The sequence below is a fragment of the Cinclus cinclus genome, chromosome 12 (assembly GCF_963662255.1).
Source record: "Cinclus cinclus chromosome 12, bCinCin1.1, whole genome shotgun sequence".
NCBI lineage: Eukaryota > Metazoa > Chordata > Aves > Passeriformes > Cinclidae > Cinclus > Cinclus cinclus.
The window spans coordinates 8,874,411-8,891,070 of NC_085057.1; the positions used below are offsets into that span (position 1 = coordinate 8,874,411).

A 16,660-nucleotide genomic window follows, 5' to 3' on the forward strand; every position below is an offset into this window, starting at 1 on the left:
TTTCTACTACAAAGTGATTCATTACAAAAGAAAATACTACATTTAAAACATATTTTGATAACTTTGCTGTACAAGCACCTCATCAAGGTCATAATAGTTTTAAGTAAATGTTTGACTAGACTCATGTTTTGATTCAGATACTTTTAATCAACACCATTGGTGAGTAAATACATTATTTCAGCCTCTATCTTGCACAGAATTTTTTCTCCACCTCATGACTTCTACACCCATTTCTCGCTCATATTTAAGAATAACATTTTCATGTCTTTGAACAGAATTAATAAACTAGAGAACACTCTGGCGTACTTAGGATAACACAGAACAAAATCCAACAATGATGACTTCTTTTAGAATCTTGATTATTTCATCCCAAAGCAGGGTTCAGTGTCATCAAAACTGCATCAAGTTTTCCAGTGTTAAAAACGAGAAAAACACATAACCTTTTAAGGGCAGTTAAGAGAGTACTATTATTCTGCCTCCACAAAGCTTTTAAAATTAAAATGATAGTTTGCATCTCTTACACCAGTGACAGTTCTAACATGTATAAAATCTACTTTATGTGTTGTCAGATAACTGTTTTTATGCTAAAGAGATAAAAATCTGACATTTCCTAGTAGAGAAGATTAGTGTTTTTTGGGTTTTTTTCCTTCTGGCTTACCAATGAAAAGCTCCTTGCTTATGACTATTTTCAGTATTGCACAGTCAGTATTGCCACTCCTATGGCATCCTTGTGTTTTGCCATTAAAAGTACATGAAGGAAAAGGCTGGCATTGAGCACTGCTAAGAGAAACAAGTCCTGAAGGTCCCACATACACCTACATTGGTCTGTGGACAGATTACAAAAAACTGGATGGGGCAGAAGGGAATAATATATTTACTGTTAACACAGCCTATTTCCTAGACTGAGCACTACAGGGCACCTAATTTAAAGCCACAGTGATGGACACACCAATAATAAACTCCTACATGAGAGCAGCCCTTAGAGCACTACTCTGCCTGTGACAGGAATCCAGTGAATCCAGCACACTGACCTGGTACCACCCAGAGATTTGGGATCTACAGAAATAAGATTAAACTGCTGCTTTGAAAGAGGAAACATTTTTTTTTTTTATCTCCAGTTAGAACTCCCCTACCACCACCACACACCAATGGGCCACAGCTCAGTTTCAACAATGGGTTTGAACATGAATGTTATACGTTAATTGCAAAAACTATAATGAGATTAAAAGATTTCGTTGTGAGATGATTGCATTGTAAGCTCTCCATTATGTCAAAACCTCAGGTGCAGCAATATTCAAGTTCAAAATGTTTCATACCTTTGGCACAGCTCCTGCTTTTACTTGGCTCATGGGAACCAAGACACAGTAATTGGGTAAACACAACAAAAACTGAGGTAAATTAAACCATTGTACCAGAAGAGAGCAAAACGGCCCAATTTCCTCCCTGGCAGCCAAAGACAAGTGATTCTGGCAGTGGAAAAGCAGATCAAGCTGTGCACTCCACAGTCTTGCCAGAACTGACTCAGGACAATGATCCTACTCCACTGTTCAAGAAAAATCAGGAATGTCTGCTCAACATGTACGAGTTCTCCATACTGTGATGAGGCACAGACTGAAGTAAGCACTAGATAGGAACACTTAATGTGTTGCTTCAGACTGAAAAACCTTTCTTCCTCAAAGTAAACTTATGTCATTACATTTATTTAATAAAAAATATTCAAATAAATCGCATAAATGGATCAATACTGTACATTCCATTACTTAAATTCAAAAATGTACCTTACATCAAACAGCACTAGTGCCCCACAGTTAGTGGCTACTACTAACTATACTGCCACTTGCTAGTGGCTCCATTTCATTGGGTTTTCTCAATTGAAAAATTAGGGATGTAAATCAGACACTGGATTTTTTTTTATACTTTCCATAAGCAACAAAACAGAAATTTCTCCAACATCCTTCAGTTTGCTTTTGCACTGAGATTTACTTTGAAATATCTGATGCTCAGTTGTGGCTCACTATATTTAACTTACAAGAGTTCTGACTATAGCTATAAGCAGGTATAAAATACAACGCCACAGTTGAAAAATGGAGACAGATATCACTTTTTTTTTTTACTGTTTTCATACCAAACCAAGAATTACAGTATTTAAGGCAAACAAGTGACAGTAAAACCATTTTTTACAACTAGACCTAAAAGCACACTTTTCCTACAGTGTGTGGGCTCCCTTCTCTGTCAGTGACTTTGAAAAGTGACTGGTAAAAAAAAAAAAAAAATCAGAGTTTTTCAGATGTACACTACTACCATAACAGGGAAAGCTGTTTCTCTACACTACTCACAAGCCTGAAATGAGCAGAAGTACAACCATCATTCTCCCAGCTACTGCTACCCACTTCTTACACATCCTAAGAACATTAAACTCTTATAGAAAAAGACAAATAAAACTCAAAAGATCAAATCAGGGTCACAGAAAAAAGATTCAGGGACAAACAAAGGACTGGCATTCCAGGCAGTAGAGTATTAGGTGTTACTGCTCTGTACTGGATGTACCTTGAAAACTTACTTCTTTTTCTTCACAACCTCTTTGCTTTTTATACTACGATCTGTGAATGTTTCCTAATTTCAACTAGGGTAAAAAAAATTTCTACACAACTGTTTAGGATTCAGAATACAATTTATAGCAGTATACTAAGTTAAGCTACTGTGAACACAAATATTTAAGACAGAGCTTTTGTGTAACTCTAATAAACAATTTTTGAAGGTTTCCTGATGAAAGATGGAGCAAAGCTCATAGTAGGTGGCATAAACTTAGTACAGTACTCAGAGTTCAAAGAGCATAGACACAAAATACCAGTTTTATTGCAACCAAGTAGCACGATAAATCAGTGATTTACAGAGTACTAGTGCCATGATTCGATGGGATAAATCATCCTGTGTGAAGAGAGACAAAAAGAGCAACAGAATGCAAACTGTTCTAATTTAACAAGTCAATTAAGTTTAACCAAACAACACATGAGTTGACACTATAAACCATTAAAGCTGAAATACCAGAAGTAGAGTGGAGTATAAATCTGAGGCGTGACTGTCTCTATGGAATGTTGTATCAAGTTATGATAAGGAAGTGCCAGACTACAGCTGTCAAACTGTTTTTCTACACACCAAGATGTTAATGGACTTACATAAATAGGAACCATCACAACTCTGAGAAAACTCACACATTCAAGTACCTTTTTTTTTTTTAGGATTCCCGGCAATTAAAAAGTAATACTAGAGCAGAAAGAAATTTCATCATCAGATATGTAACTGTACTTCAATAAATACTAATATGCACCTCTTTTTTGCAACAAGTAAGTAAACCTGTAACAGTTCCCTGTGACTATTACTAACATAATAGTTGTGTATCCATGATTTCCTTCAGGATGGCCTTGTTGGATAGTGGCAAATTCTCATTTACTCCTTCCACATCTTTGCTTTATAAGGTGGGGATCACTGGTAAAACTACAAACTACATAAGATTTTTTCAGAGGCAGCTCTGGAACCCAATAGTTCTCAAGGCTACACTCAGAAAAGCAAAACAGAAAGCAAAAAAGAAACAGATCAGAGTTTTACAGACACCCTTTTATTTTTCCTTCTACTCCTCTGCCCACCCACCCTCCATAGAGGAGGATGGAAACTCAGAACCCAGTCAGACAGGCAGGAGAGACCCTGATGGTGTCAACTGAAGCATGCCAGACATGTGGAGGAAGACAAAAGGTCAGAGAACACTAGGGAAGAAGTGAGTTTTCAGAGAACAAACAGAGGGAGCATAGAACATTAAAAAAATAAAAAGGCAGAAGTGGAAACCATGATACACAACTGGGTATACACAGGCTTTGCTTTTCTGAAAGAGACTTTTATATCTATTAATTTGGAAAACAATAAAAAAATTACATTGCTACTAAATATTGTTTTCCTGTCTGCTGCTATAGAAATAACAGAGACATAGACACCTTGTTATTTCTCAGTATTGAAAAATAGCTGCCATCAATAGCAAGAGAATAAAACATAAAAACAAAGTCACAACACATCCTAGTCTCCAATTTAATTCATTTTTTACATTTGCATTTAAAACTTACTGACACAAAATGGAGAAATACTGTCTGAAAGCCTCATTTTAGAAGACTCTCTGACCCTTGCTTTCCAAGTTTTTTTAGAGCCCCTCTGATAGAAAGAATGCAATAAACTCTGGGAAAGTTGAGTCAACAAGCAAAGCATTTATATCAGTGAAAGAAAGATGTTTATTAAGTTAAGACAGTTGTGCTATTTTGAGTTGGCTCTTTTTTGGTTTTTAAGTGCAGTAGAAAAATGAATATGCACTCTGGAATGGACGGACTTTAAACAGCTGATAAATTCAAACCAGAAATCACTGCCTGACTAACTGAAAGGAATCTGGGTGAACCTCTGGTTATGATGGCACTTCTTGACTAAGCCCTTAAGAGTTTTGTTTGTTTTTAAGTCACAGATCCTTTTTTCCAATGTATCACTATTTCCGTATTCCCTTTCCTCAGCTGAACCTGAACAGTCACACATGGTGCTATTTTCATTACGTTTCTCAGCAGATACTAATTCTCCCAAAAAAAGGACCATAAGCCTACTTTCAGAATTCAGGAGTTCATACAGCCTAAGTACAGGAGAACAAATACCTATCAAGCAGCACTTCACATTATCTGACATTGCAATGGCATGACCCACACAGCTCTCCTATTTCTTGCTGACATGTCTCAGATCAAGCCAAACACAGCACTTTTTTTTTTTCTGGTGTTGATTTTTTATGAGTGTAATCTATATTATGAAGATCAAAGAGATAGCAACAAGGCACACACTTGCTTTACAGGCAAATCAGAAAAACTTCCTGTGCTGAGGTACAATCCCAGCTAAAAGGACACATTGCACAGTGATTAGATATAAGCATATGCTGATACTACAACAGAGATTGTCAAGAGACTGAAATGAAAGACTCAGGAATGTTTTCAAGTATTAGAAAGACAAATCTATGCTCTGCACAGAGAAAGAAGGATGCTGCAAATACAGGAAAGTTAAGAAGCAGCTGACAAATCTTCAAAGCACTGTCAGAAGAGCCAAGACACTGGAACGTACAGCAAAGCAAATGAAAAAGGGAAATTTGCTTGGGCTTTGGGAGTAAGCTTAGAGAAGAAGGCATTTCAGAGAGAGAGAGAAGCTAAGGAGCCACACTGGTAATATCCAGAAACATTAAGCTTACAAACCCAACATTAAGCAGATTATAAAAAGAAAAAATCCTAAATATATTTGAATGTAACTTTCATTGTGACTGTCTGACAATGGAAAAGCCAGGAAGGGTCAGAGACGAGAATGAGACTACAGAGAAACAGAAACATCACATCACATCAAGAAGAAATAAGTGCAAGTTTCCTTAAAACAAATGCTTCATACAGAAAAAGATAGTGGCATCTTATCTAGGGAACCATGAGGCCTTTCCCAATCAGTAAGAAATCTGGGCAACCCACCCCCATGACCAGATGCAGTGGTAGAGAACAGAAAGCCTCCTCCTTTTCCAAGATTCTTGACTAACCCTTCCTATCCTATCAGTTCTGCTTTCAAACCTCACCTCTTTATTTAACTAGTCTCCTGATCCACCAGAGATCAGAGATGGACGAGGCAGGAAGATTAACACTTCAGAGTACTTACAGTTTTTGAAACATAATAAATTTTGTCTGAAATCTTTTTGTTAGAAACTTGACAAGTTCTGTTTAAAGCAACATTCGACTCTGACAAACAGTTCTTTTAAAGCAGTATTTCCTGTATTTCAATTGGGTTCTTTTACTATGGTTTTGATTTCTAAGACTTAACTCCACATCCTCATACCTTTTAAAACATCAAACCCCAAAGACCTTTGGTCAGATTTTTATCTTGTGCATAGTTGTAAGGTGCAGTCATTGTTCTGTGTTACAAAGTAAAAACACTTAAACCTCTTTCGGGTTATTTGGAAAGCTGAGTTCCACCAAACATACTTGGAAATTCTGGAGATAATTCCTAAATGAGTCATAAAAAGCGTCATTTAACTATATCTAGCACATCAATCTATTTTTATTATTTCCAACTGTGCCTCTTGCATAAATCTCTTTCTACAAAATAATGAATTGTATACAGGTGAACGCAATCTGAGTGAGATAAAATATGTGAACAAGAAAAAAAATTAGAAAAAAACCCCAAACAAACATGAATCAATTGTTTATACATTTCACTATTATTAAATTTGCATTCTATTACAGCACAAAGCCACTGCTAAGTAAAAATCCAAGGTACATAAGTCATTGCTCCTAAGGGAACAGTCTCAGTCAATCCTGATCTGCCACTGGAATCAGTCAAGGGTACTTTTGTTTTTCCATTTTCAGAAGCTTAGTTAGAAGTATCACCATTATTCTGAATATCTGAATGCATTAAACACTGTAAAAACTAACAAGAGCAACAACCACTGAAGGCCTCTCACAACAGGAGGTTAGACTCACCAGGCAATTTCTGAACTTCTCCTAAGTGAGATGATCCCCACATTAGCAGTCTGGGACATCACCATCAAAACCAGCTTCAGCAAGGTCCAGACACATCTTTCTCACCCTGACAGTGGTGTCCTCTCCCAAACCTCATGCACAATTCTGTTCTCAGTCCCAATATGGTCCAGATTTTAAAAACACTCTTATCAAATTAATACTATCCTCAGGAATAGCACAGCATCAACTTCTCTGAAAGTAGGTGTGTATCAAATAAATACCGTCAATGAAGCCAGGAACTTTTTCTTAACAGCTTGGCCAGTAAGTTTGAGAGAAGCATTAGCCAGCCAATATAACTATAATAGACAAATATAATCCAAATGCAGATCCAGGGGGAAATCTAAAGTAGTAGGGATGAAGTGGAAAATGCTATCATTGGCACTGGCTTTAGTGTTTATGCAGCCACAGGTATAAGCAGTTGTAAAATTAAGTTTGAAAATAGTGGAAGACAAGCATGTCACCGCTGTGGCAATGGCACAAGTGAAGCAGTGCACTGGCTCCATGTATTTCACACCTCCTGTCACTGCCTTTTCTATAACCTCTTCCCCCTGTATGCTCCCCTCACACACCTCCACTCTGCCCCGGAGGAGAAGACAAATGCAGCTGCAAAGAGGAGAGTTACAATTCTCACTCCCACAGAAACTCTTGTACTTTCAGTTTTGATACCACACTTAGCCTGGTTTTTTTTAAGGCCTTTAACTTATTCCTACCACCAAGGCTTTACTTCGTGTCCCCTGGACAGCCACAGGGGCATGGTAAGTACTTCAGCAACTAATACATGCTCTCCCAGCTGGATTGCTGCTCTCTTCTGACAGGTAACTTTGGGTTGCAGTGCACCATTTATGTTCTTGGCATTCTCTACATTCCCCAGTTTTGCTCTACCCCACCTGTGCAGGATGGATTTTTCCTAATACACCAACACAGAACACCTCCAAATCCCAGTTAAATACACACACACCTATATATACTTTTACAGAGCTTTTTCCAATGAGCAACTCCTCAAATAACTCACAGACATTTCAACTATTATCTGTCCTCTAAGCAGAGGCATATTTTAAGATACAGTAAATGTTGCATGTGTTCCCAATATTTTTCTAGGTACATCTGGCAGTTAAGAAAACTTCAATATGGCATAATGCTGTATTTTTATTTGAATGCATAACGTAGAGTTTATTTCCTCCTATATGTAAAGAAATATGATGATGATGCACAAATATTCTTGTGGATTAGCAAGGAAAAACAAAGAAAAAACTCTGACTGCCTATTAGTTTTCACTGAAAACACAACCTTAATTTTACATTCCCTGCATTGTATTTCAAAGAGATTCCATCTGCTCTGTCCATAGTGCACATTAATATTCAGAAGACATCTGCAGTGTGCAGACCAAGCTTTTAATTGGAATCATGTCACAGCTACCATCACACAACACTGAATGTAAATGTTGGCTATCTGCACTTGGCAGCTGCTTGGCAGGCTCAGCATAAAGTCCTACTGAGACTGATAGTGTCTTCAAATAATGCGGTATCAGGCTATAAAAGCTATCTTGAGAAATCAAATATTGAGTATCATATCCATAACTAATATAATTTACTAGCACCCTAAACTGCTTATAAGCAAAATATGGTTCATATTCAGCCATAACTTTCAAAGAGAGACAACAAACTGATACAATTCAACACTCACATCTTTCACTATGATAGATACTGAAGCAAATTTAACTTGTACATGAAAGGGAACAATGACAACTGAATTTCAGTGCAACCAAAATGGTGTCATGAAGCTCAAAGCATTTATAAAAATCTAAAACTCAAGCATTGCTAAGGACATAAGAGCACTTGAATAAAAAATTAATTAACAGGTGCACTCAGTGAATTAAGATACTTTGCTACAATGTCAGACTAATTATTCTAGAATGAACAGTACAGTTACCTTTTCTTAGAATTTAAAAAAAAAAATCCAACCCTGAGTCAACAGCATTATCATTTGCTTCAAATTCTTGCCAAACCATGGTAACACAAAATTAAATTTCCCCAGTCACCTGAATATTTTCTGCTTGTATTCTGCTGTAAGTTTCTGACATATGGGGCAGTGAGCAGCAATCTACAGAGAGAAAATTGCATGTGCATGTGTGTGTAGGTATGTGCACACAAACCAAAGTCCTGTCCAATACAAGCAACTGGCTGTTGCACTGACAAACTGATCTCAGGTATGTTGTAAGAAATTTCGATCTAATCAGTATGCAAGAATAACAACTGAACTCTAAGAAGAGCAATACTTGCTTTTCATGAAATACACATTTCCTTAGGGAATTTATATTCCACCACCTTTGCCACTGTACTGTAACAAACACCAATTAAACCAAAATTCAAGACCACAAGCCATTAAGGTACACAATTATGCCACCACAAAAATAATTATGCAAGTAGAAGCAACATCAGAACAGAGTCATCATGATCCAATGCCCTTCTCTGATAGACTAATTGGATCACTGGATCCTCTTAGCTTCAGATCAGCTCCCCACACAGATAAGGGAGTTCCACACAAGGAGAAGACATTTGTTTGTGTTCAGGGCATACATACATGCTCAGTCTCAAGCCTGCACTTACACATCTGCCACCATTTCAGAAAGTGTTATGATAGAAGAGTAGAAAATTAAAGAGACTGAGAAGGCAGAGTTAGGTTTCAGTCCCAAACCTGAGAGCACAACAAACCTATCACTGACCACTGATTGTAGAAGCAGTTCCAATCTGACAATGCCAAGGAAAAAAAAGGGCTGGTCTTAGCCTTTTTCACCAGTGATTTCACCTGGTCTGCTCAGGTTTGGACTACAACAGCAAGGAAAAATGAACATGGGCAGTGACGGATAAGATGCAGCCTAAGAAGATTTTCCTTTTGCCTCTGAGCTGTTTAGTCTCAGACAAAACAAGCTGGAGTCACTCTCACAGTCAGGTGTCTCTCGTGCAACACTATGAAACAACTCTAACTGAACTACTTCTACAAAAGAGCAATTTAGAAGAAAATTATGAAACAGGAGATTTGAAGCTCAGCAGAAACAACCAGCAACATGGAGAGAGTCTGGTGATTCATACACCCAGCAGGCACGTTACACAGCTATACCTGCCAGGTCAACCTAAGTTCAGGATTGCTTAATTATAGGTATCTAGGTAGAATTTAAGAATAGCATCCTACAGGTAAAACAGGCACATAAAAGCCCATAGCTCTTTGCCTGGGTCACTTCATATATCGCTACCAATTCCTGCTGACATATGAATGATGAAACATACCATGTTTTTACATAAGACAAAACTGCAATAGGTTCTGCTGTCATCTGATTTGATCTGAATAAAAGAGCACAAGGAATTTCAATCAAGTGTCACTTCAAACTGATTCAGAGCTTAATCTCACACATCCACATTTAACTCAAGGCATAAACACATTTGTATGTGCCAGGCTGGTTCCAGGGTATTCTGGACAGCTTTTGATGCACCATTGCTAGGTCAAGGGAGGTGGTCCTTCCCTCCTACTCAGCCTTAATAAGGTCACACCTGGAGGAGATCCCTGTCCAGTACAAAAGACTCACGGACATACTGGATAGAGTCCTGCAAAGGGCAATAAAGACGATGAGGGGACCTGGAGCATCTCTTGGAGCATCATCTTCAGCCTGAGGACAGGCTGGAAGAGCTGTGACTGTCAGCCTAGAGGAGATAAGGCTCAGAGGAATTCTTATCAGTACCTGAAGGGCATTGAAGGACAGTGGAGACAGTTTCTCATCACTGGCACTCAGTCACAGGACAAGAGCCAATGGCCACAAAGTCAAATACAGAAAGGGTCCACCTGAACATGATGAGCTACATTTTTACCGTGAGGGTGACAATACACTGGCATAAACTGCCCAGAGAGGTTCTGGAGTCTCCATCCTCTGAGATATTTAAAAGCCATCTGGACATGGTCCTAGGCAGTCACTGTAGGCAGTCCAGCTTCACAACAGGGGTCAGGCAAAATGACCTCCAGAGGCACCTTCCAAACTCAACCATTCTGTAATTCCACAAAGATCCTTAACAGCTCGTTAAAATGCATGCTCTGCTTCCAGTTTAAGTTCCAGTGGCCAGAAAGCAAATAGAAGTACAATTCATCTGCAGGTAGATGCATCTAGTTTCAGGTATCCTTCTTCCAGGTAGGTAATTTTTAAGTTCTGACACAGCCACTGCACAGATTTTGGGATGTTGGGGCTTAATTTGGTTGGCTGGGTTTTTTTAAGGGGAGAAAGGCAGGAAAAGCAAGGCTGAGAAATAGCCTGGGCTTCTACTGGTTCTTAATACAAGCACAGTCTTTGTAACTGCAAACTGAGGACCTTCTTGGACATTTTTTAAAATGTTCAGTGTTAACACTACTGCAATATACCAAACTAGTTCTTATGCCACATAAAAGTCAAAGAGCATCCACATCCTGGACAAACCTTCAGCAGAAGTATCAGTCAGCTTAGCCAGTGTGACAAAAGGTATCTACTATCAGCTAATCAGCTACTACCCTTCTAGGATGCAGCACTCTATCCTGCACAGGTCATCACCTCTGAAGACTCATTCTTGCCTGAACAGTTTGTAAATTATCTTCCTCAAAAGATCCAACAATTTTAAAAGCTGTCTCAATTCTTCTGGAAGTCTGTTTTTTACAGTTATGGGATTTTTTTTACTTAAGTGCTTAAAAAAGGCTGACGACGTGTTGTTGATCTGTGAAATTATAAAAAAAAATATTCAAAGAACTCGTGTTCCATATGTGATATGTTTTTAAAAATTTCAGGAAAAAAATGGTATAATACATCACACCACATGCTTTAATAACCCAAACCAGAGAACACTGATCAGTTGTTTATAAGAATTTCTACATATACTTGGAACTGAAGGGATCTGCTTTCCAGTTTTTTTTTAAAAAAAAGGCAAACCAACACACCAAAACCCCCATATTTGTGTCAACCCACAATTTGTGTCTTTGCTATATACAGATTTATCTATAATAGTGATAGAGGAGGTACACTGGATTGGCAGGATTTTATGCTGTAGTGGGAGCTTCAGAGTCACAAGACTGGACACCAGGTTTTCTGCCTTGCTTTCCCTCATCTCTAAGGTACAGGATCCTCCATGTGAGCACAACTGACTCTACAATTCATCACCATTCTATTGTCTGGTGCTTTCCTAGTAAGAACAAAATGTGAATTGCAACCAGAGCTTCCACACCTCTCCAGCAGCCAGCACAGCCTGAGCTCAGCAGAAGGGTGGCAGCCAGAGCACTGAGGGGTGACACAAACTGATCAGGGACAATGCACAAAAGAGTATGAGGGATTCTACAGAAGCACCATTAACATCTCTGGCAATTTTGTGATATTATGAGCACAGAACATGAAGTACTATTTCATTGCCAGTACAATATATTCACCAATAATTCACAAGTGAGCCTTGTTTCACTGAGATATAATTTGGTTATACCTCCTTTTAATAAATAAAGTACAAATAAATTTGAGTGGATTATAAATATGTATGTTTTAAAATTCAAAACTAATCTGATCTGGTCAATCTTTAGGTTGTGGTACACAACCAAATTAACGAGCAAAACAAACTTCTGTACCACATCTCAAAATAAAGTGTTTTATAGCTTTTCCTCCTTCAGATTTACACTGCTAACAACATTATACCAACATTCAACAGTTTCTTACAACATATAGCTGTAAAAAGAATCATCTCCATGTGAAAATGTATTTTTGACAAGACAGCCCCACACACACACTTCCAGTAACTGCATCCTGTGCATTTTCACAGGAAGAGGATTTTTGGGAAGAGGAAGGGTGAACACAGAGATATGTTCTGTATCCTAAGAAGGGATAATAGGAAAAAATAGCAGTGTGTTCTACCCAGACCAGGGAAAATCCTCTTTTATGGAGTCACTTAGGTTGGAAAAAACCTTTAGATAATTGATTGAGTCCAACCACAAATTCACCACTGAGCCAGGTCCCTGAGCACTGTGCCAAATCTGCTCATGGATGTCCAAAGTCACAGCAAGAGGCTTGGACAAATAACATCCATTCTGACAATATTTGGATGTAATGATAAAAAATGCCTTGACCCAACTGAGCTGCAGCAGGTGGCAAGTGCTGCATGGTTCAGCTTCCAGATGAACTGATTTTTAGGAGCAGAACTCCTAGGATACAACCCCCCCCGAGTCACACAGTGCTTCACAACAAATATACACACTGCACATCTTCCAACTCTGAAAAGCTAAGTAAAGCTAAAACCATTCGCAAAATCTCTATGCATCATGCAAAGGTACATTATTTCATACTGCTATGGAAAAATTGGTAAAGCAGTTAATAACTACATGTTTCCAGCAGTAAGAAATTAAATTTACTTCACAGGGATTTAAGAGATGCTCATAAAAATACCAATTGTGTTTATGGCTTTTTATCATAAAGTTACACCATCTCTAGATGGTGTAGAAGACTAGAATTAAAAGTATTGTATCCAGTGATGTTTAACACTACAGAAATTGGTCTCCAAATATCACCACTTTGAATAGCATTAATTTTTAGCATTTTATAACAAAACTACATATGGAATCTTTCCCCCATCCCTCCCTGAAGGTATGAAAGACAGAAGACAATGTTAGTTTTTCTAATAAGCCATCTTTCATAATTTATTAACCTGAAAACCCTTTGAGTCATACTAATACTTACTAATTTTAATCAGGAACATTGATAACAACAAATGTTTAAAAAGTGCTTCTAAACAATTACTGTAAAAAAAAAAAAAAAAAAACTAAAAAGAGGTAACGCAGAATATTCATTCCAGGGCTGTACAGCAGACATCTTTCAGAGAGGGGTACCCCCATACCTGTGGCAACCAGAGACTGACCAGCTCCTTCACTACAGATGTCCTTGAGGAAGCAATTCTTCCTGAACTATCATAATTAGCACAAGTGTTGCCACAGAAATAAATGTTTACTGGAGCCTCACCAGGAAAAATAACACAAAAATATTCGTGGTTGTTTTGGGTTTTTTTTTTCTTTTTTTTTTTATTTCTTCTATGGAAAACAGTTTTCTCAATAGGAAGCAGAAAACAATATGCTGTCCCAAGGGAGGAAGAACCAAAATGGAAATGAAGAGCCATTGTGACATCCTGCTTTATAGCAGTTTGTCAATATGCAATCACCAAGAATGAGGAAATTGGCACTATAGTTGATTCAAAAATATAGAGGAAAACTACAAAGCAGTTTCTCAACCCTCATCCAAAAACCACATTTCATTCCCCACACAAATTCCACACATGTTTTTACAATGTTCTGCAATGAAACTACTCAGATCCAGAAGGACAGAACAGTGATCGGTGAGAGAACATGCACCTTCCCTCCAATCTGCAATCTTAACCCTTCTTCACACATGTTTGGAGTGAGATTTTGTGACAATTTGCTCAGTTCTGTTTGTCAGGCCCCTGATCTGACCATCTTGGTCTGGACTTCAGTAATACCCAAAAAGGAATGCCGGGTTCCAGAGTTCTGTAAGATGACCTCACACCAAAAGCTGACATCATGCCAGCCCCTGCAGGCTAGAGACCATTTCTGAACAGAAGCAAAGCTGTTCTGCAAGCACCAGGAAATAAAATGAGAGAACAGAGAGTTTTCTATTTCTTGCAAAATAAACCCCAAGGTTGTTGTTGGTTTTAAATTACAATAAAAGCAATTCTACAGAAGGAATACCTGCAAGTCCCTACCTCACGCCTTGAAGAGAGGTTGTTCCTAAAGATGCTTTCTCCCCAGAAGAAATTTCCACATCTATGCACAAAGAACTGCCATTCTCAATCATGTGCCATTTCTACAGAGAAAAGAAATGCCCCTGTATAGAAAGGACTAGCAGCAAAACTGCTACTAATAAAATGCTGGCCTCTAATACACATGATTTACTGTGTATTTGTACAGAGGCCAAATCCTAGCAGTATGAAAACTGTAAGACAGGGTGCTTTCTTCTAAATCTCCTCTCTCTTCTAAGTATCCTTCACACAACAGCAGAGAACACTGCCACCATCTCCACAATTCTCACAGGCAAAACATCAGTGACCACAGAACAGCGGCTTGTTCTGCACAACAGATTTCTGGAGCTTCCATCAATGGTCCCTCTTTCAGATCCATATTTTTAAAAGAAAAATATGTTTTTGCATAAAGGATCTCGTAAGCACACAACCTTTGTTAGTATTACTTCACATAGTAATACTATGCAAGTCTTTTATACAAGAGCTTTTTGTCCACATTTAGATTTCCTAAATTCCTCCCCCAGTTGCTTTTCTAACCAATGTTTTTGTGATTTATTACTTCCCTTGTCTGTTTCATATTACAATGACGTATAAAGACATTAAAAGACTGAAGAAGAGTACACACCATTTGCTGTGGAACTGACAGTACCTCAGGAAAAAAATTACATCTACATGAATCAAAGAATCTTGATACATCAAAAACCACCAAACAATTGTTACAGACCAAAGAAGTACTGATGCAAAGACAAGCATGGAACACAACGAAGCATAACTAAAGGAATCTAAAGGACCAGTATAGAGGTAGAAATAACATCCCTCTAAAAGAGGAACCAGTGCATTTGTGAGTTATATTTATTACTGTCTCCCTCTTCTTTCACAAGAAAATATGAATGATCATTCATGAAGCTGAAAACATTACTGAAGCCAGTGGGAAGCATTCATAGCTCATCTTGGCTACATTTCCAGTCTTCATTCGAATAATGAGCAACAGCTCTGTCAGACATTAACGTTTTTAATGACTGACTGGTGAATAGCTTGAAGTGAGCTTGTTCTCTGCTGTCTCCTCTTCCCCGAGATCTCCATTGTTGTATTTTAGGTAAAAGGGCACAAGAAAACTTCAGTATTATTACAAAGGGAATACTGACAGAACTGTCTCAGAATTCTAATATTAGTTTATTAAATGAACAAAAAACAGCAAAGTTAAATAGAAATTAATGTTCATTACAATATCTCGTACTGATATACAGTATCTCCCTTTAGCTTTGTTTTAGAACCAGCTAGAAGAATACAATTTCAGAAGCTTCATACAACTTTTCTTACAATAAACTTCAACATGGAAACACAGGCTTTTAAGAATTCAGCCCTAATGGCCCTAGTTACCCAATTCCTTCATAGTTAGTTATGCTCTTTTAGAGGCTAGTAACAGCAGGATACCAACAGAGCAGAAACAGTTAAAAATGTATCTGTACAGTTATAGCAACCATCTAAAGCTCTTTCAGAAAATAACAGCCTTAAGAGTTATGTGAAAAGTTACTGGTATGCAACAGACTACAAATTTAAATTAAATTTTAAACAAACAAACAAAATACTGCATACTTCCTCGTATTTTAGGACATAACTGATCGCTTAAAGCAGAACAATTATGTCAAGCCACTAACTGCAAACTGAAAAAAAGAGGGTATCTTTCTCAAGAGATTGTAAGGAATATCTAATAGATGCCACAGGAATATTAACAGTACTGAGGGCAAGACCTTACAAGTAATTCTACATGTACTATGTCAAAATTGGAAGAAAGAATAATAATAATAATTATAAAAGCTAAGTTATTTATATAGAAGTTCATCCTTCCTGATGTAAATCAATATACATTTAGCAATAACCAGGGATATCTGAATTTCAGTCAATCCATCTATAATTCTCTGTTTCTCAGCCAGTCAGCACCATTTATCCCTTTACTTCATACTTCTAGAGTTCCTTTTACTATCACAGGGAAGAACATACTAGAGACACATTCTGATAAACTTTCCCTTGTATAGAGGATTACTGATGAAACATGCCTTCAAGTCCTATTGAGCTACAACTGGTGGCTTCTTTAGAACTACATTACTTAGTTCAAAAATTTTCTAGTCTAACCATGTAATACAGTAATTGCAACCTCAAGAACAACTACTGAAAAGCAATTTTATTGTGATAAACAAGTACAGAAGCAAAAAGGCCTCCAGGAAAAAAGAAAAAAAGTATTTACATGTTCTGTCCAAGCATCTAAACAACTAAAAAGAAGTAGTATCAGTCTTCCTTAATACTTAG

At 37.7% G+C, this 16,660-nt stretch overlaps 1 protein-coding gene across 2 annotated transcripts in view; it reads right to left on the reverse strand.

Annotated features, from left to right (window-relative positions):
- Positions 1–16,660, reverse strand: part of PRKAR2A (protein kinase cAMP-dependent type II regulatory subunit alpha) — a 59,307-nt gene that overhangs the window by 37,370 nt on the left and 5,277 nt on the right. The window contains exon 2 of one of the 2 annotated variants that reach the window (XM_062500385.1): positions 659–675. The exons of the other annotated variant lie outside the window; for it this stretch is intronic. Within the exon in view, the coding sequence (XP_062356369.1) occupies positions 659–675 (17 nt within the window). The remainder of the gene's footprint in view (positions 1–658; positions 676–16,660) is intronic. 2 annotated transcript variants of the gene reach the window in all.